The sequence below is a fragment of the Symphalangus syndactylus genome, chromosome 8 (assembly GCF_028878055.3).
Source record: "Symphalangus syndactylus isolate Jambi chromosome 8, NHGRI_mSymSyn1-v2.1_pri, whole genome shotgun sequence".
Classification (NCBI taxonomy): domain Eukaryota; kingdom Metazoa; phylum Chordata; class Mammalia; order Primates; family Hylobatidae; genus Symphalangus; species Symphalangus syndactylus.
The window spans coordinates 146155108-146182062 of NC_072430.2; the positions used below are offsets into that span (position 1 = coordinate 146155108).

Sequence of the window (26955 nt, forward strand, 5' to 3'; positions counted from 1 at the left end):
GCCACCATGCCCGGCTAATTTTTTTGTATTTTTAGTAGAGACGGAGTTTCACCGTGTTAGCCAGGATGGTCTTGATCTGACCTCGTGATCTGCCCGCCTCGGCATGGGATTACAGGCGTGAGCCACCGCGCCCGGCCGAAAAGTCCGTTTTAAAAGATGATGTATACAAATTATAGAACGGAGAGAGAACAGGCAAGTTGTTTCCTCTTTCCATGCCTCCAACTCCTCCGAAATGTGGGTCATGATAATAATAGGAAAAACTGTCTCTGCCATAAAGAGGTGGAAAAAGTCCTGCGAAGTGTCCCTGGTATCTAGAAAGCACTCAGTAGTGTTTGTTGTTATCTTAGGGATATCAGGCTGCCTGGACATTTCTCAGATGAAACTTTTGTTATTTTAGATATTTAAAATACTACTATCTACATGTGCCAAATTCTCAGTTGTCAGCTAGACATCACTTTCTCTGCTTAGCAGAAGAAATGGTAGGAACTGCATTTCCCAGAATCATCTGTGTAGCCCTGGATTACAGTCTACCAGACAGAGGCACTCGTACCTTTCGAGGCGATTATTCTTGGGAGGCACCCTCAGCCAGAAATATAGATGAAATTCAGGGCTGTTTTCTAATGAGCTTTTGAGAACCACCTGCCTCTCTGCTGTAGACCAAGAAATTGCTGGTAGCTTTCTAAGTGTTGAGTTTGCACTGGTTTCCCCGTGAGCTCTTGAGACCACCACCCACTTAAGTGCTTTGGGCTGAGGTCATTGGCAACAGTTTCCCCGACTACTCCCAGCGTTTGTGTAAAGCCCCGATTACATTATCACTGCATACCTAGAGTACCTAGAGTAGCTTTATGTTTTCCAGACTGAACCCTGCCCAATTCAGTTTGGGGTTCTGGAAGGATGTGGGTTATATTATTATTACCAGTTATGCCCTTTCTTCCTTTTTAATTTACTTTTATTGTTTTTATTTTGTTTGAGACGGAGTCCTGCTCTGTCGCCCAGGCTGGAGTGCAGTGGTGCAATCTCAGCTCACCGCAACCTCCACCTCCCGGCTTCAAGCTATTCTGCCTCAGCCTCCTGAGTAGCTGGGATTACAGGCACCCACCATCACACCCGGCTAATTTTTGTATTTTTAATTTATTTTATTTGTATTTGTATTTGTATTTTTTTAGATAGAGTCTTGTTCTGTCGCCCAGGCTGGAGTGCAGTGGCGCAATCTCGGCTCACTGCAAGCTCTGCCTTCTGCCATTCTCCTGCCTCAGGCTTCCCAGTAGCTGGGACTACAGGTGCCTCCCACCACGCCCAGCTAAATTTTTTTATATTTTGTAGTAGAGACGGGGTTTCACCGTGTTAGCCAGGATGGTCTCGATCTCCTGACCTCATGATCCACCCACTTCAGCCTCCCAAAGTGCTGAGATTACAGGCGTGAGCCACCGTGCCCGGCCAATTTATTTTTTAGTTTTATTTATTTATTTTTTTGAGACAGAGTTTCTCTCTTGTGGCCCAGAGTGGAGTGCAATGGCATGATCTCGGCTTACTGCAACCTCCACTTCGCAGGTTCAACCTGTTCTCCTGTGTCAACCTCCCAAGTAGCTGAGATTACAGGCGCCTGCCACCATGCCCAGCTAATTTTTGTATTAGTAGAAATGGGGTTTCACCATGTTTGCCAGGCTGGTCTCGAACTCCTGACCTCGGGTGATCCACCCACGTCAGCCTCCCTAAGTGCTGGGATTACAGACGTGAACCACCGCACCTGGCCTACTCTTTCTTCCTTTACATCAAGCTTAGCTGTGAGACTTCCAAATGGTAACATAAAGTAGTATGCTGTCATGTGCCCTGTTCAGGCAGAAGCTTTAAAAGGTGTTTTGTGGTTTGGTCCCTCCCGTTCTGCCCCCAACATGAACACCGCATGTGCACAGTGAGGGCTGATTTTTCATCCCAGATCCTGTAACAAAGGCCCATAAAGTACAGCTGTTGTAGCTGATGGGCAGCACCAGCAAGAAGTAAACCATTGTGATTTCGAGTCACTGAGACTTCGGGATCCTTTGTTACCACAGCACAACCTAGCGAACGCTTACGAGTACTAAGACTAGTACTTATTATTCTCTTACATAGATAAGTAATAAAAGTAATATCCTTTTTTCTGACTGATGTCTCCTTATAAAATTCCGTCTTGTTGCCTTCCAAAGGATGAAGGGGATTGTAATGAAGACCACCTTCCCGGGGCTGGGCAAGGCTGCAGTACTGCCTCTCAGGCCCAGGAGGACGCAGCAGGCTGATGAGGAAGAACACAGCGCATCCGCCTTGGTGGATGCATGGCTTTCCTGGCTCCCCTGGGACAGGGGAGGAAGGTGAAGATGGAGGGAATCTGGCTGGCTGGGCCTTGTGTTCTGGAGGGTGGAGGGCCCCTGTGACTGCAGGAATTGCTCAAGCACATAAACACCTTGAAGTGTGTTACTAAGATACAACACACTTCAAGGTGTTTTTTTTTTTTGCTTTTGCTATTGCCTGTTCCAGCATGGTGTACCTCTCTTAGGATACCTTTTAGCACAGGTGGCAGAATACCAGCCAGCCTACTGTGGCTCACAGTATTAAGATATTTAATCATCTGACATTACATGAATTCCAGTGTCAGGCAGGACCTGCTCCCATGACTCAGTGACATCAGGTTGGTCCACATCCTAGCAGTTCTCTTGGCGTTCCTGTGTGATCAAAGGATGACTGCCACACTCCAGCCTGCTGACCTCAGTCCTGGCGTGGGCGTAGGAGGGTCTGTGTGGCTGAGCATCCAGTGTCCTTCGTCCTGCCACACTGACAGCCTCAGGCCTGATTTCCAGCACCGTCTGTCCTGGAGCAATGGGAGCAAGAGTCACTCCACAAGACCCTGGAGGCCTGAGAGGCGAGTATATCCACTTTAGAGGGGAAATGGTGGGATGCTGGGTCTGTGTGGTCAGAGATACAGGTGAAATGGAGTTGGCCACAGGCTGATAATTGCAGAAAGATGCAGGTGAACACATGGGTTCATGGGTTCATTAGATTCTCTGCTTGCTTTTTTTTTTTTTTCCCCCCAGGCAGAGCCTCAGTCTGTTACCCAGGCTGGAGTCCAGTGGTGTGATCTCGGCTCGGTGCAACATCCACCTCCTGGGTTCAAACGATTCTCCTGCCTCAGCCTCCCAAGTAGCTGGGATTTACAGGCGCCCGCCACAACACCCAGCTAACTTTTTGTATTTTTAGTAGAGACGGGATTTCACCATGTTGGCCAGGCTGGTCTTGAACTCCTAACCTCAGGTGATCCACCTGCCTTGGCCTCTCAAAGCGCTGGGATTACAGGCATGAGCCAGCGCACCCAGCCAGATTCTCTGCTTTCTTGTGTTTGAGATTTTCCATTAAAAAAAAGGACCTGGGCATAGTAGCTGACACCTGTAGTCCCAGCACTTTGGGAGGCCAAGGTGGGTGAATCACTTGAGGTCAGGAGTTCGAGACTGGCCTGGACAACATGGTGAAACCCCGTCTCTATTAAAAATACAAAAATTAGCTGGGTGTAGTGGTGAATGCGTGTAATCCCAGCTACTTGGGAGGCTGAGATGAGAATTGCTTAAACCTGGGAGGTGGAGGTTGCAGTGAGCTGAGATCATGCCACTGCACTCCAGCCTGGGTGACAGAGTGAGACACTGTCTCAAAAAAAAAAAAAAAAAAAAAAAAAACTGAAGGAGCAGGAAAGCTGTTTTGCTAGTCCCTGTTTCTTAGTGTGCTGCAACTTCCACCACACAGGAAATAAAGTCTTCCTCACTGTCAGTGGGCTCGGGCTGTCACGACAAACTACCTTAGACTGGGGAACTGAAGCAGTAGGCATTTATTGGCTGGAAGTCCAAGATTAAGGTGCCCGACAGATTGCTGCCTGGTAAGGGCTGTCTTTAGAGTTGCACATAGCAAAGAGAATGCTCTGGTACCTCTTGCTTTTCTCATGAGGGTACCAGCCCTATCGGATTAGGGTCACACCCTTACTGAAACCATCCCTGGCCAGGCACGGTGGCTCACACCTGCAATCCCAGCACTTTGGGAGGCAGGTAGATTGCTTGAGCTCAGGAGTTTGAGACCAGCCTGGGCAACATAGACTTACTATGTGTAGATTTATTTATCTCTACAAAATAAATAGGTGGGGGTGCCTATAGTCCCAGCTACTTGGGAAGCTGAGGTGGGAGGATCACTTGAGTCTAGGACACTGAGGCTTCAGTGAGCCATGGTTGCGCCACTGCACTCCAGCCCCGGTGACAGAGTGAGATCCTGTCTCAATTTTTTAAAAAATATAAAAAAAGAAAACCATCACTAAAAACACAAAATTAATCAAGGAAGAGGGGGCCGGGCGCGGTGGCTCACGCCTGTAATCCCAGCACTTTGGGAGGCCGAGGCAGGTGGATCACAAGGTCAGGAGATCAAGACCATCCTGCCTAACACGGTGAAACCCTGTCTCTACTAAAAATACAAAAAATTAGCCGGGCGAGGTGGCGGGTGCCTATAGTCCCAGCTATGCAGGAGGCTGAGGCAGGAGAATGGCGTGAACCCCGGCGGGCGGAGCCTGCAGTGAGCCGAGATCGCGCCACTGCACTCCAGCCTGAGCGACAGCGAGACTCCGTCTCAAAAAAAAAAAAAAAAAAAAAAATCAAGGAAGAGGGGAGGGAAATGGAATAACCAAGCTTGCAGCGCGCGCAGCACCTGTCATGGGTGAGCCCCTCTGAGCTGGCGCCTCGTGCCTCAGAATCAGGTAGACTGTGTTACAAGATTACAGTTACCCTTAACTGCTCCAGAGATAACAACTTGAACATTATGAAACCTTAACTTTTCCCTTTGAGATTTTTTTTATTTTAATTTTTTTTTTCTTTTTAGAGACAGGGTCTCACTCTTGTTCAGGCTGAAGTGCAGTGGCACAGTCACAGCTCACTGCCGCCTTGAGGTTCTAGGCTCAAGTGATCCTCCTGCTTCAGCATCTGAAGTATCTGGAACTACAGGCACACACATCCGGCTTTTTTCTTTTTTTAAATTTTTATAGTGACAGGGGTCTTGCCCTGTTGCCCAGGCCGGTCTTGAACTGCTGGGCCCAAGCGGTCATCCTGCCTCGGCCTCCTGAAGCCCTGGGATTGCAGGCATGAGCCACCACACCCAGCCTGAGATTCTTTCAGGTCTTGCATACCAGTGAAAGTACCGATGCCAGCAGCTCTGAAGGACCCCACAGGAGCTGACTCAGCAAGGAAGGCAGTTCCACATTCTAATGAGTCCTCTTTACCCTGGCCAATCAGCGACCCCCATTTTCCAGCCCCTCACCTTCCATGATCCCCTTAAAAACCTTAGCTCAGAACTCCTCAGGGAGATGTATTTGAGGAGAGGTCTCCTTTCACCTCCTCACCTGGGCCTTGTTAAAACTCTTTCTCTGCTGCAAACCCTGCTGTCTCAGCATCCTGGGTCTGTTAACTGTGCAGCAGCCACACGAAAACGGTTGGTCCTATCACATTAGGACTTCATTTAACCTTAATTAGCTCCTTGGCCAGGCACGTTGGCTCACGCCTATAATCCCAGCACTTTGGGAGGCCGAGGTGGGCAGATCACGAGATCAGGAGCTCAAGACCAGCCTGGCCAATGTGGTGAAACTCCGTCTCTACTAAACATACACAAATTAGCTGGGTGTGGTAGCGGGCGCCTGTAATCCTAGCTACTCAGAAGGCTGAGGCAGGAGAATCGCTTGACCCCAGGAGGCAGAGGTTGCAGCTGAGATCGCCCCATTGCACTCCAGCCTGGGCGACAGGGCGAGCCTGTCTCAAAAAAAAAAAAAAAAAGCAAGCTCCTTAAGGACCCTATCTACAGTCACATTGGGGGTCAGGGCTTCAACACAGGAATTTGGATGGTCACAGTTCAGTCCATGTCCTCACCTGCTCCCAGGAGCGTCAAGTTGTGCTGGTACTCGCTGCTCTGCTAAACTCCCAGCCCTCCTCGCAGGTAGATGTGGCATGTGGACCTTCACACAGCAGGCTTGCATCCCCTACACTCTCCGACATACCCCTTGTTGCAACCCAGCCTTGACCAGACAGACGATGGCAAGGCCCTTTGTGGACAGACAACATATAAGAAGGAATGTGGGTCCCCGAGGGACCCCATGGAGTGTGCTGGCCTGCCTGTTCACATTGGAGCTGTTGCACTGAGATATACAATTCTATCCTTTCTTTTTTTTTTTTTTTTTTTTTTTTTTGAGACTGAGTCTTGCTCTATCGCCCGGGCTAGAGTGTGGTGGCGCAATCTCGGCTCACTGCAACCTCCACCTCCCAGGTTCAAGCAATTCTCGTGCCTCAGCCTCCCGAGTAGCTGGGATTACAGGCTCATGCCACCATGCCCGGCTAATTTTTGTATTTTTAGTAGAGACGGGGTTTTACTACGTTGGCCAGGCTGGTCTCAAACTCCTGACCTCGTGATCCACCTTGGCCTCCCAAAGTGCTGGGATTACAGGCATGAGCCAGCGCGCCCGGCCAGGATTCTGTCTTTTCTAAGCCACTGTATTTCACTGAGTTTCTTTGTTAGAGTAACTTAGCCTTCCTCTGAAGCACTGGTTCTCAACCGGGGGTGGTTTTGTCCCCAAGAGGACATGCAGTGATGTCTGGGGACATTCGGATTGGGGTGGGGGTGCTAACAGCATCTAGTAGATATAGGCCAGGGATGCTGGGTAAACGTCCTGTGAAGCACGACGTGGCCTCACACAGCGAAGTGTCATCAGACCCAAAGTGTCCCTTGTGCCAAGGTGGAGAAACCTGCTCTAAGCAGACCGCAGCAGGCACGAGAGGGGCAGTAAGGGAGCCATCTCCCTGGCAGTTTCTTTTTCTTCTTCTTTTTTTTTTTTAAAACAGAGTTTCGCTCTTGTTACCCAGACTAGAGTGCAGTGGCGCAATCTTGGCTCACTGCAACCTCTGCCTCCCAAGTTCAAGGGATTCGCCTGCCTCAGCCTCCCAAGTAGCTGGGATTACAGGCACCCACCACCATGCCCGGCTAATTTTGTATTTTTAGTAGAGACGGGGTTTCACCATGTTGGCCAGGCTGGTCTCGAACTCCTGACCTCAGGTGATCCTCCTGCCTTGGCCTCCTAAAGTGCTGGGATTACAGGCGTGAGCCACTGCGCCTGGCCCTCTCTGGCAGTTTCTTTTTTTTTTTTTTTTTGAGACAGTGTCTCACTCTGTCACCCAGGTTGGAGTGCAGTGGCCCGATCTCGGCTCACTGCAAGCACTGCCTCCCAGGTTCATGCCATTCTCCTGCCTCAGCCTCCTGAGTAGCTGGGACTATAGGCGCCCGCCACCACGCCCAGCTAATTTTTTGTATTTTTAGTAGAGACAAGGTTTCACCGTGTTAGCCAGGACGGTCTCGATCTCCTGACCTTGTGATCTGCCCGCCTTGGCCTCCCAAAGTGCTGGGATTACAGGCGTGAGCCACCGCGCCCGGCCCCTCTCTGGCAGTTTCTAAAACAGGGTCCCTTCAAAAGGGTTTGCCAGTTGTGTGTGTGAATGAAAGAAGACAAATTGATCTCTGGGAGAATTACATTTAATATATGATATGTTGTAGGGACCAGCCCCACAGGGTTGGTGGGTCTCTCCCTGTGTGCAGCGACGAGAGAGTGTGGAGATAAAGACACAAGACAGAGATAAAAGAAAAGGCAGCTGGGCCCGGGGGACCACTACCACCAATGCGCGGAGACCGGTAGTGGCCCCGAATGTCTGGCTTCATTGTTATTTATTGGATACAAAGCAAAAGGGGCGGGGTAAAGTGTGAGTCATCTCCAATGATAGGTAAGGTCACGTGGGGCACGTGTCCACAGGACAGGGGGCCCTTCCCTGCCTGGCAGCCGAGGCAGAGAGAGAGAAGACAAAGAGAAAGACAGCTTACGCCATTATTTCTACATATCAGAGACTATTAGTACTTTCACTAATTTACTACTGCTATCTAGAAGGCAGGGCCAGGTGTACAGGATGGAACATGAAGGCAGACTAGGAGCGTGACCACTGAAGCACAGCATCACAGGGAGACGGTTAGGCCTCTGGATAACTGCGAGAAAGCCTGACTGGTGTCAGGCCCTCCACAAGAGGTGGAGGAGCAGAGTCTTCTCTAAACTCCCCCGGGGAAAAGGAGACTCCCTTTCCCGGTCTGCTAAGTAGCGGGTGTTGTTCCTTGACACCTTTTGCTACCACTAGACCACGGGTCCGCCTGGCAACAGGCATCTTCCCAGACGCTGGCATCACCGCTAGACCAAGGAGCCCTCTGGTGGCCCTGTCCGGGCATAACAGAAGGCTCTTGTCTTCTGGTCACACCTCACTATGTCCCCTCAGCTCCTATCTCTGTATGGCCTGGTTTTTCCTAGGTTATGATTATAGAGCAGGGATTATTATAATATTGGAATAAAGAGCAATTGCTACCAACTAATGATCAATGATATTCATCTATAATCATATCTAAGATCTATATCTGGTGTGACTATTCTTGTTTTATATTTTATTATCCTGGAACAGCTCGTGTCCTCGGTCTCTTGCCTCGGCGCCTGGGTGGCTTGCCGCCCACGATATGTGAGGGCCAATAACCCTTAATAATAAAGATTTTTTTTTTAGACAAACTACATGAAGACCAGTTTCTACACAGACAATCAGTAAAAGATGGGAGGTCAGGCACAGTTCACGCCTGTAATCCCAGCACTTTGGGAGGCCGAGGCAGGCGAATCATGAGGTTAGCAGATCGAGACCACCCTGGCTAACATGGTGAAACCCCGTCTCTACTAAAAATACAAAAAATTAGCCGGGCGTGGTGGCGTGCGCCTGTAGTCCCAGCTACTCGAGAGGCTGAGGCAGGAGAATGGTGTGAACCCGCGAGGCAGAGCTTGCAGTGAGCCGAGATTGCGCCACTGCACTTCAGCCTGGGTGACAGAGCGAGACTCCATCTCAAAAAAAAAAAGAAAGAATCAGTAAAAGATATAAAGGAGAAAAGGATGGAACTACAAATAGGCAACAAATATGTTAAAAAAAAGTTTAGCTGCACTTAAAATGAAATAAATGTGATTAAAATATTTAAGGTTGGCATTTCCCCCCCTCTAATGAGTTAGCGAAGGTTAAAAATTTTAAAAGCCTGATGAAATCTAGGGTTGGCAGAAGTGTGGAAAGCAACCAGTGGCCGTGCCAGTTGGTATAACCTTCCCTTTGGGCAATTCATTTAAAAGTACCAGCACTTAAAATGTGCAATACTCGGCCAGGCACGGTGGCTCACACCTGTAATCCCAGCACTTTGGGAGGCCGAGGTGAGTAGATGATGAGGTCAGGAGTTCGAGACCAGCCTGGCCAACATAGTGAAAACCCGTCTCTACTAAAAATGCAAATAAATTAGTAGGGCTTGGTGGCGGGCACCTGTAGTCCCAGCTACTCAAGAGGCTGAGGCAGGAGAATCACTTGAATCCGGGAGGCAGAGGTTGCAGTGAGCCGAGATCACGCCATTGCACTCCAGCCTGGGCAACACAGTGAGACTCTGTCTCAAAAAAAAAAGTGCAGTACTCCCTGAGCCTGCAGTACCATTTCTTTTTTTTCTTTTTTTTTTGTTTTTGTTTTTTTTGTTTTTTATGAGACGGAGCCTCGCTCTGTCGCCCAGGCTGATCAATGGCGTGATCTTGGCTCACTGTAACCTCTGCCTCCTGGATTCAAGCGGTTCTCCTGCCTCAGCCTCCCAAGTAGCTGGGATCACAGGCGCACGCCACCACCATGCCCGGCTAATTTATGGTATTTTTAGTAGAGATGGGGTTTTACCATGTTGGCCAGGATGGTCTTGATCTCTTGACCTCGTGATCTGCCCTCCTTGGTTTCCCAAAGTGCTAGGATTACAGGCGTGAGCCACCGTGCCCGGCTCTACCAGTTCTTTAGAATAAGTTATTAGAAATAGTACTGCAGGCCAGGCGAGATGGCTCATGCCTGTAATCCCAGCACTTTGGGAGGCCAAGGCCGGTGGGTCAACAAGGTCAAGAGATCGAGACCATCCTGGCCAACATGGTAAAACCCCATCTCTACTAAAGATACAATAAATTATCTGGGCATGGTGGTGGGTGCCTGTAGTCCCAGCTACTTGGGAGGCTGAGGCAGGAGAATCGCTTGAACCCAGGAGGCGGAGGTTGCAGTGAGCCGAGATCGCGCCATTACACTCCAGCCTGGGGGACAGAGCGAGACTCCGTCTCAAAAAAAAGAACTGGTTAGACAATGTGGTATCCTTGCTCCTCCTCCCATTGTTACTTGTGGGTATAATGTTTCTCCCATTCAACCTGGGTCGGCCCCAGTGACTTGCTTGACCAATAGAATGTAGTGAGGTGATGTCTTAGGGCTACCAAAGTGAGGTCACAAGAGCCGGGTGGCTTCCACCCCAGCTCCCTGGGACTCTGTGAGACCCGCTGCTACTGAGACTGCTGTGCTGGAGAGGCCACATGTGGGTGTTCTGGCCCACGGTGCCAGCTGACATCAGCCTTCTAGCCACCCCAGTGATCTCTGTTCTATCACACTGGACAGGATGATCACCCAGTGGAGTTGCTGAAATTCCTGGCACACTGTCACATATAACAAAATGGTTCTTGGCGGGGTGCAGTGGTTCACGCCTGTAATCCCAGCATTTTGGGAGGCCAAGGTGGGTGGATCACAAGGTCAGGAGTTCAAGACCAGCCTGGCCAATTTGGTGAAAGCCCATCTCTACTAAAAATACAAAAATTAGCTAGGCATGGTGGCGGGCACCTATAGTCCCACCTACTCAGGAAGCTGAGGCAGCAGAACTGCTTGAATCCGGGGGGTGGAGGTTGCAGTGAGGCGAGATTGCACCACTGCACTCCAGCCTGGGTGACAGAGCAAGATTCCGTCTAAAAAAAAATGATTCTTTTAAACAACTAAGTTTTCAGGAGTCTGTAACACGATGATACATAATGGGAACAGATACATGCAGTTACATGTATAACCATGTTCATTAGAGCATGATTTATGATACCGAAAGATTGGGAACACCTGTAAAGAGTTTGTTAAAGTCTGATACACCACTACAGTGAAATAAATCTAGTCAGTGGGACAAAGCAGGGTGAGTAAAAAGCAGGGCCAGATGCTCACAAGGAGTATTTAGCTAAAAATGTAAGTCAGGCCGGGTGCGGCAGCTTATACCTACAGTCCCAGCATTTGCAGAGGCCAAGGCAAGAGGATTGCTTGAGCCCAGGAGGTCAAGCTGCGGTGAACTGTGATCACACCACTGTCCTCCAGCCTGGGCGACAATGTGAGATCCTGTCTCAAAAACTAAAACAGGCTGGGCTTGGTGGCTCACGCCTGTAATCCCACCACTTTGGAAGGCTGAGGCGGGCATATCACGAGGTGAGGAGTTCGAGACCAGCCTGGCCAACATAGTGAAACCCCGTGTCTACTAAAAATACAAACAATTAGCCGGGTGTGGTGGTGGGCGCCTGTAATCGTAGCTACTCAGGAGGCCAAGGCCGGAGAATCGTTTGAACCTGGGAGGTGGAGGGTGCAGCAAGCCGGGATCTTACCACTGCACTCCAGCCGGGGTGACAGTGCAAGACTCCACCTCAAAAACAAAACCAAAAACAAACAAAAAACCCCAGAAACAAAAAACAAAACAAAATGAAAAGTAGTAGAAAAATGGTACTGTGAGTCAATAAAAGAACAACCCAATGAAAAAATGGGCAAAAGTGCTGGGCACGGTGGCTCATGTCTGTAATCCCAGCACTTGGGGAGGCTGAGGCTGGAGAAGTGCTTGAACCCAGGAGTTGGAGACCAGCCTGGGCAACATAGATATCCCAACTCTACAGAAAAAAATTAAAAATTAGCCAGGTGTCATGGTGCGTGCTTGTAGTCCCAGATATTCAGGGCTGAGGCAACAGGTCCTTTGAACCCAGGAGGTCGAGGCTGCATGAGCCATGATTGTGCCGCTGCACTTCAGCCTGGGTGACAGAGCGAGACCCTGACTCTAAGAATAATAATAACCAAGACTGGGCACGGTGGCTCAGGATGGGCGCGGTGGCTCAGGACGGGCGCGGTGGCTCAGGACGGGCGCCGTGGCTCAGGACGGGCGCCGTGGCTCAGGACGGGCACCGTGGCTCGCGCCTGTCATCCCAGCACTGTGGGAGGCCGAGGCGGGCAGATCACGAGGTCAAGAGATAGAGACCATCTTGGCTAATGTGGTGAAACCCTGTCTGTACTAAAAATACAAAAATTAGCTGGGCATGGTGGCAGGCACCTGTAATCCCAGCTGCTTGGGAGGGAGAGGCAGGAGAATTGCTTTAACCCGGGAGGCAGAGGTTGCAGTGAGCCAAGATCGCGCCACGGCACTCCAGCTTGGGTGACTGAGAGAGACTCCGTTTCAAAATAATAATAATAATAATATAATAATAACCAAAAATTGGAAGCAACCAAGATGTTATTCCATAAGTACATGGGTGGCCGGGGGCTGTGGGTCACGCCTGTAATCCTAGCACTTTGGGAGGCCAGGGCAGGCGGATCACAAGGCCAGGAGATTTAGACCATCCTGGCTAACACAGTGAAACCCCATCTTTACTAAAAATACAAAGAATTAGCTGGGCGTGGTGGCAGGCGCCTGTAGTCCCAGCTACGGGGGAGGCTGAGGCGGGAGAATGGTGTGAACCCGGGAGGCGGAGCTTGCAGTGAGCCGAGATTGTGCCACTGCACTCCAGCCTGGGTGACAGAGCGAGACTCCATCTCAAAAAAAAAAAAAAAAAAAAAAAAAAGTACATGGTTAAACTGTGGAACATCCAGACGTTGGAATATTTTTCAAATTAAACATGAACTAGCTATTAAGCCATGGAAAGGCATGCTGGGACCTTAAATGCATATTGCTGAGTGAAAGAAGCCATTCTGAAAAGGCTCGTACTCTGTGATTCCAATGACATGACATTCTGGAAAAAGCAAACTGGAAACAGTAGAATGATCAGTGGTTACCAGGGGCCTCAGGGGAGGGGGAGAAGGATGAATAGGGAAGTGCAGGGGATTTTTAGGGCCACAAAACTATGCTGTATGACATGTAATGGGGGGTAGCTGACATTATACATTTGTCAAAACGTGTAAGAATGGACAAGGCACTGGGCGTGGTGGCTCACGCCCGTCATCCCAGCACTTTGGAAGGCTGATGCCAGTGGATCACCTGAGTTTAGGAGTTTGAAACCAGCCTGGCCAACAGGGTGAAACCCCATCTCTGCTTAAAATACAAAACCTAGCCAGGCATGGTGGTGCCTGCCTGTAATTCCAGCTACTCGGGAGGCTGAGGCAGGAGAATCGCTGGAACCCAGGAGGCAGAGGTTGTAGTAAGCCAAGATTGCACCACTGCACTCCATCCTGGGTGAAGAAGCTAGGCTCCATCTCAAAAAAAAAAAAAAAAAAAAATGCACAAGGTAGAGTGAACCCTTATGGAAATAATGATGGACTTTGGTTAATAATAACGTATCAGGGGCTGGGTGCAGTGGCTCACCCCTGTAAGCCCAGCACTTTGGGAGGCCGAGGCAGGCGGATCACGAGGTCAGGAGATCGAGACCATCCTGGCTAAGCCCGTCTCTACTAAAAATACAAAAAATTAGCCAGGTGTGGTAGCGGGCGCCTATAGTCCCAGCTACTCGGGAGGCTGAGGCAGGAGAATGGCGTGGACCCGGGAGGTGGAGCTTGCAGTGAGCCGAGATGGCGTCACTGCACTCCAGCCTGGGCAACACAGTGAGACTCTGTCTCAAAAAAAAAAAAAAAAGTATCAATATTGTTTCATCAATTGTAACAAATGTATCACATTAATGCAAAATGTTTATAATAGAGGAATCTGTGTGTGTGTGTGTGTGTGTGTGTGTGTGTGGAGGAGTATATGAGAACTCTACTTTCTGTTCAACTTTTCAGTATACCTAAAACTGATGGAAAACGTCTATAATTAAATGAGGCCAGTAAGGATGTACTCAAACTGCTAACATTAGGACTGAAAGGTGAATAAGGCAATCACAGTCCTGCTCCCTGGGGAGGTGGGAAGCTACAAGTTCCTGTATTGTTTGATTTTTTGTTTTTGAGACAGAGTCTTGCTCTTGTTGCCCAGGCTGGAATGCAATGGCATGATTTCGGCTCACCGCAACCTCTGCCTCCTGGGTTCAAGTGATTCTCCTGCTTCACCTTCCCAAGTAGCTGGGATTACAGGCAGCCACCACCACAGCCAGCTAATTTTGTATTTTTAGTAGAGATGGGGTGTCTCCATATTAGTCAGGCTGGTCTCGAACTCCTGACCTCAGGTGATCCACCCACCTTGGCCTTCCAAAGTGCTGGGATTACAGATGTGAGCCACCACCCCCGCCGATTTGTTTGTTTGTTTTTTTGGAGTTTTGCTCTTGTAGCCCAGGCTGGAGTGCAATGGCACGACCTCAGCTCACTGCATCCTCCGCCTCCTAGGTTCAAATGATTCTCCTGCCTCAGGCTCCCGAACAGCTGAGATTGCAGGCCTGTGCCACCACGCCTGGCTAATTTTGTATTTTTAGTAGAGACTGGGTTTCTCCGTGTTGGTCAGGCTGGTCTCAAACTCCCGACCTCAGGTGATCCATCCACCTCATCCTCCCAAAGTGCTGGGATTACAGGCGTGACCCACCATGCCTGGCCTGAATTTTTATAATGAACATAATAGTGGCAACGACATTGTTTCTGGTTTTCCATATTTGACTGGGGTTTAGGGAAGAGTTCACCAAGGGGGACATAGCTTGTTTTTTTAGATGGGGGGTCTTTGTCACCCAGGCAAGAGTACAGTGGTTTGATCATGGCTCATTGCAGCCTAGACCTCCTGGGCTCAAGCCATCCTCCCGCCTCAGCCTCTCATGGTGATCATACAGATTTGAGTCACAGCACCTGGCTTAATAGCTTTAAAAATGCATTTTAAATCAGGAAAGTACCGCTCCTTTGAGCAGGTTATGCTAATTTACGTGACCAGCAATGTTGCATCTCGGAAGTGAAGGATGTGGCTGGGGGTGGGGTGGGGGGTTCTGGGGCTTACACTTCCCATCTAGTGGTCATCAGTTCTTGGAGCCTTTGGGACGTCCTCTTGAGATCACAGGGAGTGGAGATAGGACTGGGAAGTGACACACACTTCACCCACTAAAGACCTGCCAGAGATGAGTTGGAACCCCAGCTTGGGGACGTCCAGTGGTGAAGTGGGAAGAGGAGTAACATGGGTACTGGTGAGCACTACATGATGATGCTACACAAAGTTTGGAGGCAGAGAAGAATCGCCCCAAAGACTAATATTTAAGCATTTTTAATTATTTTATTTTATATTTTAAGATGGAGTCTCGCTCTGTCACCCAGGCTGGAGTGCAGTGGCGCGATCTCGGCTCACTGCAATCTCCAAGCACCAGGCTCAAGTGATTCTCCTTCCTCAGCCTCCTGGGTAGCTAGGATTACAGGCACCAGCCATTATGCCCTGCTAAATTTTGTATTATTTTGAGGGGGGGGGACGGAGTCTTGCTCTGTCACCCAGGCTGGAGTGCAGTGGCGCGATCTCGGCTCACCGCAAGCTTGGCCTCCTGGGTTCACGCCATTCTCCTGCCTCAGCCTCCCGAGTAGCTCGGATTATAGGCGCCCACCACCATGCTCGGCTAACTTTTTTGTATTTTTAGTAGAGACGGGGTTTCACCGTGTTAGGCAGGATGGTCTCGATCTCCTGACCTAGTGATCTGCCCGCCTCGGCCTCCCAAAGTGCTGGGATTACAGGCGTGAGCCACCGCACCTGCCCAATTTTATTTTATTTTTGAGATGGAATCTTGCTCTGCCGCCCAGGCTGGAGTGCAGTGGTGCAATCTCGGCTCACTGCAACCTCCGCCTCCCAGGCTCAAGCGATTCTCGTGCTTCAGCCTCCCGAGTAGCTGGGATTACAGGCACCTGCCACCATGCCCGGCTAGTTTTTGTATTATTATTATTATTATTATTAATTTTGAGACGGAGTCTTGCTGTTGTAACCCAAGCTGCAATGCAGTTACGTGATCTCTTCTCACTGCAACCTCCCCCTCCCAAGTTCAAGTAATTTTCCTGCCTCAGTCTCCGAGTAGTTGGGAGTACAGGCGCCCGCCACCACGCCCGGGTAATTTTTGTATTTTTAGTAGAGACATGATTTCGCCACGTTGGCCAGGCTGGTCTCAAATTCCTGCCCTCAAGTGATCCGCCCGCCTCGGCCTCCCAAAGTGTTGGGATTACAGGCGTGAGCCACCGCGCCGAGTCCGAAGCATATTTTAATTATGTTTCTCCAGTAATTTTTTTTTCTTTTTTTTTTGGAGACAGTCTTGCTCTGTCGCCCAGGCTGGAGCGCAGACGCGATCTCAGCTCACTACAACCTCCGCCTCCCGGGCTCAGCCTCCGGAGTAGCTGGGACTACAGGCGTGCGCCACCACGCTTGGCTAATTTTTTTTTTTGTATTTTTAGTAGAGTCGGGGTTTCGCCACGTTGGCCAGGCTGGTCTCTAACTCCTGGCCTCAAGTGATCCGCCGGCCTTGGCCTCCCAAAGTGATGGGATTCCGGGCGTGCGCCAGCGCGCCGGCCTTCTCCAGTATTGTTGCATGCATCTTACTGCACACCTTTGCACGCCATCTTATTAACTATATCATACTGCTGCACGTGCCTTTTCGGCCAAGGCATCCAGATGGTGCGGGTCCTGCCTGCCTCGAGAGGTGGCAGCAAAGGAGCCAGTGCCCTCACTGGTGCCGGGCGGGGCGGCCGCGTTCCTCTGAGGGAAGGGGCGGCGTTGGCGGGGGAGGGACCCAGGGCCCAGGCCCTGAGGGAGGGGGCAGCTCGCCCGGGCCATGCGGTGCCGGCCCTCGGCTCAGGCCAGGCTGAGGCCCCGGGGGCTCGGGGTCCGGAGGGAAGGCGCTGAGCCAGACAGGTCCCAAGGAGCCTTCGGGAAGGGGGCGGCCCCCTGGCGGCCTGTCCGGGATCCGGCCCGGAGCAGGGGTCGCGTGGGCGCCGCGGCAGCGCCGTCAGGACGGGCGTGAGGTCCCCGGGGCCACGTGTTGGCGTTTGGTGGCCCAGGTGTCGCTGGCAGGTGCGCAGGGGAGACGCCCACCTGGGTGCTGTGGGCCGCACGGCGGGCGGTGGGGCCGGGCACCCCTGCTCCTCCTCGGCCTCCGATCCGCTGCGGCCCTCGGTCCTGCTCGCTGCCCGACGCCGCCGCCACAACCTCCGCCCGGGCCCCGCAGCCAGCCGCCCGCCGGAAGCTGAAAGGCGTGTCCGACCCCGCCCCCGGCCGCGGCCAATCAACGCGCGCGACTCATGAATAGTGAGCGCGCGGGCACCGCCCCGCCCCCGCCTCCCGCGGCACCGCCCGCCCGCGCAGACCCCGAGCGCGGCCGCGGACGAAGATGGCGACCGCCATGTACTTGGAGCACTATCTGGACAGTAAGCGCGCCCCGCGGGCCCCGCGCCCGTCGCCCACGCGGAGCCCTCCGTGCCGCAGCCCCCCGCGCGCCGGGCACCGCATGCAGACCTCGTGGGCTCGCGAGGGCGGCGGGCGCGGCCGGGTGCGACTAGGGGCGCGCGGACGGGGCGGGGCAGGGCCGCAAGGGAGGGGAGGGTGCGGGGGGCGGGCGCGGGGGGTCCCGCCGGCTGGGTCGCGCCAATTCCAAGTGCGTCACGGCGGGGCGGGGCCTGGCGGTGCTGGGCGGGGCTTGCGGCCTCGACCCCGCCCACAGCTCAGGTCTCGCCCCTACCCAGGCCCCGCCTCATCTCCGCCCCCAGCTCCGGCCCCGGCGCCGCCAGGTCCCGCCCGTCCCTGTCCCGTCTGCAGGTGGAGCTGCCGCCCGCTGCGGGGCTCCGGGCCTTGGGGGCTCCGGGGTCCGGGCCTCCGCCTGGCTGTGCGCTCGTGTGCGCCGGCCTCTTGTGTGACCGCGGCTGGGGAGGGCGTGTGGGCCGCGGGGCGTCTCTCCCCGGCACTGGGGACTGCGGCGGGGAGGCGGGGAGGGCGGTGCCGAGTCTGCCCTGGTGGGCGGGCTGTGCTGTTTCCAGGTGGCAGCAGGTCGGCGCCCCCAGCGGCTGAGCGGACTGTGCTTTCCCTCACTTTACACACCAGGGAAGGCCCAGCGCTGCCGAGCAGCCTGCTCAGGGTCTCCCGCTCGTAGAGGGGCAGACTCCACGCGGGACCCCTGACGTCGGCCCGGGATGGGCACAGCTTTGGGGTCGCGGTGTTTGGGGTTGTGCCGGCTGGCTCTGGAGGGCCCTTGTAGGGGCGCTGCACTGGGGATCCTCATGGTCTTCGGCCTGGCACCCGCCCAGGGGCTGAGACATTGGCGAATGAGCCGTGGCCTGGAGCTGGAGACCCCTGCCCCAGAGGGACGCCCGGTTCTGTCCATGTGCTCCGCTGTCTCGTGGGGGTCTGAGTAGTGGGTGGTTCCCCAGGTAGAAGGGTCAAGCTGGGGAGCACGCTGGAGGGGAGGCCTTCTCTATCCTGGTGCCCAGGCAGTGGGCTGGCCTCCCAAGGAGGGTTGACTGTATGTGTGCCTGGGAGGCTGTGCCAGCCGGGAGACTGTGCCTCTGTGCTCTAGGCGAGCTGGGAAAACACTGGGGCTGGAAGCGTCAGATGCATAAGATAGAGTTAGGTTTACAATGATTGCCTGGTAACTGTGAACAGCAGATGGAAGGGTGGCCACGACTGGAGGAGGCAGCCCCCCAGGAGCCTGTGTCAGCTGTGCAGGGGGCGGAGGTTGGCCTGGTCTAGGGGGTAAAAATGCAGATGGGAAAGCAGCACGGGGGTCCTCCTGGCAGACTGTCGGAGATGGTTGCGCTAGCCACAGGGACTATTTAAGTAAAATTAAAAATTGAATGGCGTTAGTCCCATTTCCAGTACTCAGCAGCTCCGTATGGCCACCACTGTCTTGGGCAGCTCAGAGAGAGAACATTTTTCTTTTTCTTTTTTTGTTTTGTTTTTTTTTTGAAATGGAGTCTCACCCTGTTGCCCAGGCTGGAGGGTGTGATCTCACCACACTGCAACCTCCGCCTCCCGGGTTCAAACAATTCTCATGCCCTAGCCTCCCTAGTAGCTGGGACTGGAGGTGTGCACCACCGCCCCTGGATAATTTTTGTATTTTTAGTAGAGACGGGGTTTCACCACGTTGGCCAGGCTGGTCTTGAACTCCTGACCTCAAGTGATTTGCCTGCCTTGATCTCCCAAAGTGCTGGGATTACAGGCATGAGCCACCGCGCCTGGCCGAGAGAGAAAACATTTCTATCCTTGCATAAATCGCATGGGCAGCGTGGCTACACTGCTCGATGCACTGGATTTCTGGGTAAAGTGGGGGAAGATCAAGGAGGACCCAGGGGATTTTGGCCTGAGCCTTGGAGGATGCTGCTCACTGATGTGGGGTAGTCTAGAGGGTGGGGCCAGGTGGCCTCCCCTGCCTGTGCTGTTGGTTTCCAAGTTTCCCTCACCCTTCTTTGACTTCTGACAGCTTCTGAAGTGTGCACACAGCCTCTTGTCAGCAGTTTGGTACCTGAGTCTAAAAAAGATCACAATCCTTCCGCTCCCCAAACCCCAACAGAGACAGAAGACAGAGTGGGCTTGTTATTTTAGACCTTAAGTATAAAACTTTTGGCCAGGCCTGGTGGCTCACGCCTGTAATCCCAGCACTTTGAGAGGCCCAGGTGGGCGGATCACCTGAGGTCAGGAGTTTGAGACAAGCCTGGCCAACCTGGTGAAACCGTCTCTACTAAAAATACAAAAACTAGCTGAGCGTGGTGGCAGGTGCCTGTAATCCCAGCTACTCAGGAGGCTGAGGCGTGAGAATCACTTGAACCCGGGAGGTGGAGGTTGCAGTGAGCCAGGATTGCACCACTCTACTCCAGCCTGGGCAACAAGAGCGAAACTCCGTCTCAAAAGACAAAAAACCTTTGGAGGTGAATTTTTGTCCTGCTGCTGAGAGGTACATGGCTTCTATGTTTTTGTGTTTCAGGTATCGAGAACCTTCCCTGCGAACTTCAGAGGAACTTCCAGCTGATGCGAGAGCTGGACCAGAGGACGGAAGGTGGGTTCAGGCCTCTCAGTACAACCAGAACTGGGTTCTGACAGCTGGGAGCCAGCAGCTCCTGAAGGCTGGGGGCAGAGGGTTTTGAGGGGACCCAGGTTCGTGGGGCATTGGCCTAGCCCTGGGCTGTGGGTATCACTCAGTGCCTTGCAGTAGGTGTTGATACCTTTGAAGCCACATTTAGTTTCTTGGGTTCTTACACATCTTTGTATCATGTTTTTATAACCATCACTCTTTCCGATCCAAATATTTATTGCCATTTTTTTCTTTTACAGATTTTCAATTTTCAAAGTGTGTAGTGTGTGCATTGTTTTAAAAGTTTGGTAGTACTTTTTGGCCTTTTGGTGCTTAACTGTTTCTTTTTTTTTTGAAACGGAGTCTCGCTTTGTTGACCAGGCTGGAGTACAGTGGCGCGATCTCGGCTCACTGCAAACTCCGCCTCCTGGGTTCACGCCATTCTCCTGCCTCAGCCTCCCGAGTAGCTGGGACTACAGATGCCCACCACCACGCCCAGCTAATTTTTTTTGTATTTTTAGTAGAGACGGGGTTTCACTGTGTTAGCCAGGATGGTCTTGATCTCATGATCTGCCCGCCTCAGCCTCCCAAAGTGCTGGGATTACAAGCGTGAGCCACTGCGCCTGGCCCTAACTCCGTTTCTTTTTTTCTTTTCTTTTCTTTTTTTTTTGAGACAGTCTCACTCTGTCGTCCGGGCTGGAGTGCAGTGGCATGATCTTGGCTCACTGCAACCTCCACCTCCCAGGTTCAAGTGATTCTCCTGCCTCAGCCTCCCGAGTAGCTGGGACCACAGGCACATGCCACCACACCCGGCTAATTTTTTGTATTTTTAGTAGAGACAGGGTTTCACCATGTTTACCATGTTAGCCAGGATGGTCTTGATCTCCTGACCTCATGATCCGCCTGCCTAGGCCCCCCAAAGTGCTGGGATTACAGGCACGAGCCACCGCGCCCGGCCCTTAAACTCCCTGTTTCTAAACAACATGTTTTTGTTGCTGTTTCTTATTTTATCTCTCGTCAGTTTTAGACGTTGTTCAGCCGTATATGGCACATGCAGCTGTACTCCAGTGGCCCCACACCCTCACATGCCTGCACCTTGCGCCCCCATCTCCTGGCTGTAGTTTGTTACAATCTGTGGTGAGACCAGTGGTGGGACTTCCATTGGGCAGCTGTGTAGGTACTTAACACTGAGCCATGCCACCTGCTGTGCTTATATGACCCCTTTGGAATAATTTTGTGTATTTCTTAGAGTTACTCATTGCCCAGTTTGTTGGCTTTGTTTTCTGCATTCGACCCTTATCTCCCCGGCTGGGCTTTTCCGTGTGGTCTGTCAGGCTATCTACCCTGACAGGTGTGTGTGTGCCTTCTTCCCATGGAGCCCTCTGTCCTGGAGGCCACAGTCCTGATTGTTTCCGTGCCGACTGCACACTTGTTGCCCTGAGGTTTTCCTGGGATCTCCTCTCACCCCTCTTCAGTGTGGGACCCTCTTCCCTGAATCTTAAATGTCCTCTTTTTTTCCTTGCTCTCCTGTTTTGATAGAGCCTTTCCTTTGGTAGGTTCCTGAAAAAAAGGAACATAGGAAGGTAGATTTTCTTGGCCAGGCGTGGTGGCTCATGCCTGTAATCCCAGCACTTTGGGAGGCTGAGGTGGGCGGATCACCTGAGGCCAGGAGTTCGAGACCAGCCTGATCAGCATGGAGAAACTCGGTCTCTACTAAAAATACAAAATTAGCCGGGTATGGTGGCGCGTGCCTGTAATCCCAGCTAATTGGGAGGCTGAGGCAGGAGAATCACTTGAACCTGGAGACGAAGGTTGCACCTGGAGATTGCACCATTGCACTGCACCCTGGGCAACAAGAGCGAAACTCCATCTCAGAAACAAAAAAAAAAAAGAAAAAAAAGGAAGGTAGATTTTCTTGTAACATTGCATGTCTGAAAATGTGTTTGTTCTAGCATCATACTCAGCTGGTAGTTTGGCTGGGTATAGAATCCCAGGTTGACAATTGTTTTCACTCAGGATGTTGGTGGCATTGCTGCCTTGTCTGCTAGCTTCCACATTGCTGCAGAAAATCTGGTGCTATTTGGATTCTTGGTCCTTTATATGTGTGATCTATTTTTTTGTTGTTATTCCTATTCAGAAGCTTTTGAGATGTTTCCTTTATCTCTGAAGTTTTAAATTTCATGGTAATGTGTTTTGGTGTGGGAATTTTTTTTTTTTTTTTTTTTTGAGATGGAGTTTCACTCTTGTTGCCCAGGCTGGCGTGCGATGGCACGATCTTGGCTCAACACAACCTCTGCCTCCCAGGTTCAAGCAATTCTCCTTCCTCAGCCTCCTGAGTAGCTGGAATTACAGGCATGCGCCACCACACCCTGCTAATTTTTTGTATTTTAAGTAGAGATGGGGTTTCTCCATGTTGGTCGGCTGGTCTCGAACTCCTGACCTCAGGTGATCCGCCCACCTCGGCCTCCCAAAGTGCTGGGATTACAGGTGTGAGCACCACGCCCGGCCTGGGCACATGTTTTGCAAGACTGAGATAGCTGTGTTCTTTTGCTTAGGTACGGCATCTTGACTAGGGAATATAGAGAGTTATTTTATTGTGAAATGTAACATATATTCAGGAAATGAGTGTGCAACATTTATAGATTGCTTAACAAATATTACCAGGTGAACCTCTCTGTTTTCTGCTACTGAGATGGAGAAGTCAAGCCCTTTAGCACCTGAAGGCCTTTGTGACCCTCTTAGTCATCACACCCCTCCTCAAACAAGGGGTGACCATCCTGAGTTTGGTGACAGTCACCTTCCACCTTTAACAGTAGTTTTCTTTCTTTCTTTTTTTTTTTCTGGAAAAAAAAAAAAAAAAAAGTCTCGCTCTGTCGCCAGGCTGGAGTGCAGTGGCACGGTCTCGGCTCACTGCAACCTCTGCCTCCTGGGTTCAAGTGATTCTTCTGCCTCAGCCTCCTGAGTAGCTGGGACTATAGGCACGTAACACCACGCCCAGCTAATTTTTGTATTTTTAGAAGAGACGGGGTTTCACCACGTTGGCCAGGATGGTTTCCATCTCAACCTCGTGATCTGCCCGCCTTGGCCTCTCAAAGTGCTGGGATTACAGGCGTGAGCCACCACGCACAGCCCTCAACAGTTTTCTTACCCCTCTAAACCGAAGAGTTAAGAGTTGTGTCTGTTTCTGCCCTTCGTATTAATGGAATCATCCAGTATGTTTTCTTTTGTTTCTTGCTCTTTTTGCTCCATGTCACCTTCTGTGGGAATCATCCGTGTTGCTGTGTGTGGCTGTAGTTTGCTCTTTTTGTTGCTGAGTAGCACTCTGTTGTCTGAAGGGACCACAGCTTATTTCTCCATTTTACTGAGGATTGGACATTTGGGTTGTTTTCTGTTTTCTGCTCTTATGAATGTTTTCCCGTGTGTATTTCTTTAGGTTACGTAAGGTTTTTGTAGGGTATTTAAGAGTAGTGTGTTCTTTCTTGACTGCTCTACCAGAAAAAAAGAAAAGAAGCCGGGCGCGGTGGCTCATGCCTGTAACCCCAGCACTTTGGGAGGCCGAGGCGGGCGGATCACGAGGTCAGGAGATCGAGACCATCCTGGCTAACATAGTGAAACCCCGTCTCTACTAAAAATACAAAAAAATTAGCCAGCGAGGTGGCGGGCACCTGTAGTCCCAGCTACTCGGGAGGCTGAGGCAGGAGAATGGCGTGAACCCCAGGGGGCGGAGCTTGCAGTGAGCCGAGATCGCGCCACTGCCCTCCAGCCTGGGTGACAGCGAGACTGTCTCAAAATAAAAAATAAAAAGAAAAGAAAAAGAAGAGTAGTATGCCAGGTCATAGGAAAGGTGACTACAAATTATTCACACAGGATGTTTGAGAGTCGAGGAGGGCACTGTGACCACTTGCTGTGTAACATTCAGAACTGGGACTGTCCTAGGCACGTTGCTATAAAGTCTGCACAGCCACACGATCCCAGAACGGTTCTGCCCACTTGCGCTCCCACCAGCACAGCGTGAGTCCGCGTCAGCCTACATTTTTGCCACAACTTGGTGTTGGCTGACTTTAGTTGTTGCTGGTCTGGTGAGCATATCATGGTGTCTTGTGCAGGGCTAGCTTTTCCCCCATTTCTCCATCAGATAAGAAAGCAGAGATTGACATCCTGGCTGCAGAGTACATCTCCACAGTGAAGACGCTGTCTCCAGACCAGCGCGTGGAGCGCCTGCAGAAGATCCAGAACGCCTACAGCAAGTGCAAGGAATACAGTGACGACAAAGTGCAGCTGGCTATGCAGACCTACGAGATGGTGAGGGCAGGGCCGGGGCCACGGCTTTCTCGGTGATGGCAGAGTGCCGCTGGCTGCTCAGACCTACGAGATGGTGAGGGCAGGGCGGGGGCCACGGCTTTCTCGGCGATGACAGAGTGCCGCTGGCTGCTCAGACCTACGAGATGGTGAGGGCAGGGCGGGGGCCACGGCTTTCTCGGCGATGACAGAGTGCCGTTGGCTGCTCAGACCTACGAGATGGTGAGGGCAGGGCGGGGGCCACGGCTTTCTCGGCGATGACAGAGTGCCGTTGGCTGCTCAGACCTACGAGATGGTGAGGGCGGGGCGGGGGCCATGGCTCTTCCTCTGACCTCTACTCCTGCCTGTCATGCAACAAAATGTAAAAACTGCCCAGAAATGGGCATAGCCAAGTGGAAGGCTGGCTTTGGTAGCCTGACGCTGCTGGAGGAAGTGCAGATGGGATACACTTCATGTAGGACCATCCCTGTTTTTTTTTTTTTTTTTTTTTTTTTTCTGTGCCCTTTTTGTTTGTGTATCTGCTCGGAGGAACCATTTGGGTTTTTTTTGAGACAGTCTCACTTTGTTGTCCATGCTGGAGTACAGTGGTGTGATTTCAGCTCAGTGCAACCTCTGCCTCCTAGGCTCAAGTAATTCTCGTGCCTTAGCCTCCCGAGTAGCTGGGATTACAGGCATGCAGCACCACACCCAGCTAATTTTTGTATTTTTAGAAAAGGTGGGGTTTCACCCTGTTGGCCACTCTGGTCTCGAACTCCTAACTTCAAGTGATCCACCCGCCTCAGCCTCCCAAAATACTGGGATTACAGGCATGAGCCACCGTGCCCGACCTCCAGGTGGCCATATTTTATTTTATTTTATTTTTTTCTTCTTTTTTTTTTTATTTTTTGTGCATACAAAAACAATAAACATTTTCTAAAAATACATACAAACAAAAAGATGCGTATCAAACATACTAGGAAGGTTGCACATGGGAAGTCGGGGAATAGAAATGGGGGTGGGAGTTAAATGAGAGAGGGACTTTATATGGATCAGTGATAATAACTCAATCCTCTATTTGACAAAGAAGAGGGAGAAGGAAGAGGAAGAAAAAGAAAGTGGGATAAAGGATCAGAAAGGGAGGAAAATAGAAAAAATTAGAGTATGACTCCAGGGTAGACCTGTTTTGTTGTCATTGAGTTGGTTGGTTGGTTTGTCTGTTGTATTCTTCATGTTTCGCCAAGTTGGCCAGACTGGTCTCGAACTCCTAGCCCGAAGTGATCAACCCGCCTCGCCCCCCAGAGTGCCGGGACCACAGGCGTCAGCCACCACGTCCAGCCCCCACATTGCTTCTGGCCTCCGTGGTAGACCTCCCAGACGGAGCGGCCAGGCAGAGGAGCTCCTCACTTCTACCCAGACACCGGGCGGCCGGGCAGAGGGGCTCCTCACTTCCCAGACGGGGTGGCCAGGTAGAGACGCTCGTCACTTCTTCCCAGACGATAGGTGGCCGGGCAGAGGCACTCCTCACTTCCCAGACGATGGGCGGCCGGGCAGAGGCGCTCCTCACCTCCCAGACGATGGGTGGCCGGGCAGAGGCACTCCTCACTTCCCAGATGGGGCAGCCGGGCAGAGGCGCTCCTCACTTTCCAGACAATGGGTGGCCGGGCAGAGGCGCTCCTCACCTCCCAGACGATGGGTGGCCGGGCAGAGGCGCTCCTCACCTCCCAGATGGGGCGGCCGGGCAGAGGCGCTCCTCACTTCTTCCCAGACGGGGCGGCCGGGCAGAGGCGCTCCTCACTTCTCCCCGACGGGGCGGCCGGGCAGAGGCGCTCCTCACTTCTTCCCGGACGGGGCGGCCGGGCAGAGGCGCTCCTCACTTCTTCCCGGACGGGGCGGCCGGGCAGAGGCGCTCCTCACTTCTTCCTGGATGGGGCGGCCGGGCAGAGGCGCTCCTCACTTCTTCCCGGACGGGGCGGCCGGGCAGAGGCGCTCCTCACTTCCCAGACGGTGGGTGGCCGGGCAGAGGCGCTCCTCACTTCCCAGACGATGGGTGGCCGGGCAGAGGCGCTCCTCACTTCTTCCCGGATGGGGCGGCCGGGCAGAGGCGCTCCTCACTTCTTCCTGGATGGGGCACCCGGGCAGAGGCGCTCCTCATTTCTTCCCGGACGAGGCGGCCTGGCAGAGGCGCTCCTCACTTCCCAGACGGGGCAGCTGGGCAGAGGCGCTCCTCACTTCTTCCCGGACGGGGCGGCCGGGCAGAGGCGCTCCTCACTTCTTCCCGGACGGGGCGGCCGGGCAGAGGCGCTCCTCACTTCTTCCTGGACGGGGCGGCCGGGCAGAGGCGCGCCTCACTTCCTCCCGGACGGGGCGGCCGGGCAGAGGCGCTCCTCACCTCCCAGACGATGGGAGGCCGGGCAGAGGCGCTCCTCACTTCCCAGACGATGGGTGGCCGGGCAGAGGCGCTCCTCATTTCCCAGACGGGGCGGCCAGGCAGAGGCGCTCCTCACTTCCCAGACGGGGCGGCCGGGCAGAGGCGCTCCTCACTTCCAGACGATGGGCGGCCGGGCAGAGGCGCTCCTCACTTCCCAGACGGTGGGCGGCCG

At 52.5% G+C, this 26955-nt stretch overlaps 1 protein-coding gene across 5 annotated transcripts in view; it reads left to right on the forward strand.

The window, feature by feature from the left end:
* The first annotated feature begins 16828 nt into the window (after positions 1-16828).
* ING5 (inhibitor of growth family member 5) overlaps positions 16829-26955 on the forward strand; it is a 35298-nt gene continuing 25171 nt past the window's right edge. Inside the window, exons 1-3 of one of the 5 annotated variants that reach the window (XM_055291279.2) lie at positions 16829-17444; positions 19991-20062; positions 24213-24379. In XM_055291279.2, coding sequence (XP_055147254.1) covers positions 17408-17444; positions 19991-20062; positions 24213-24379 — 276 coding nt within the window. In that variant the 5' untranslated portion in view covers positions 16829-17407. Of the gene's footprint in view, positions 17445-17776; positions 17833-19990; positions 20063-24212; positions 24380-26955 lie in introns of those variants that run through there. The other 4 variants (XM_063645369.1, XM_055291285.2, XM_055291282.2 and 1 more) reach the window with 4 other exon arrangements.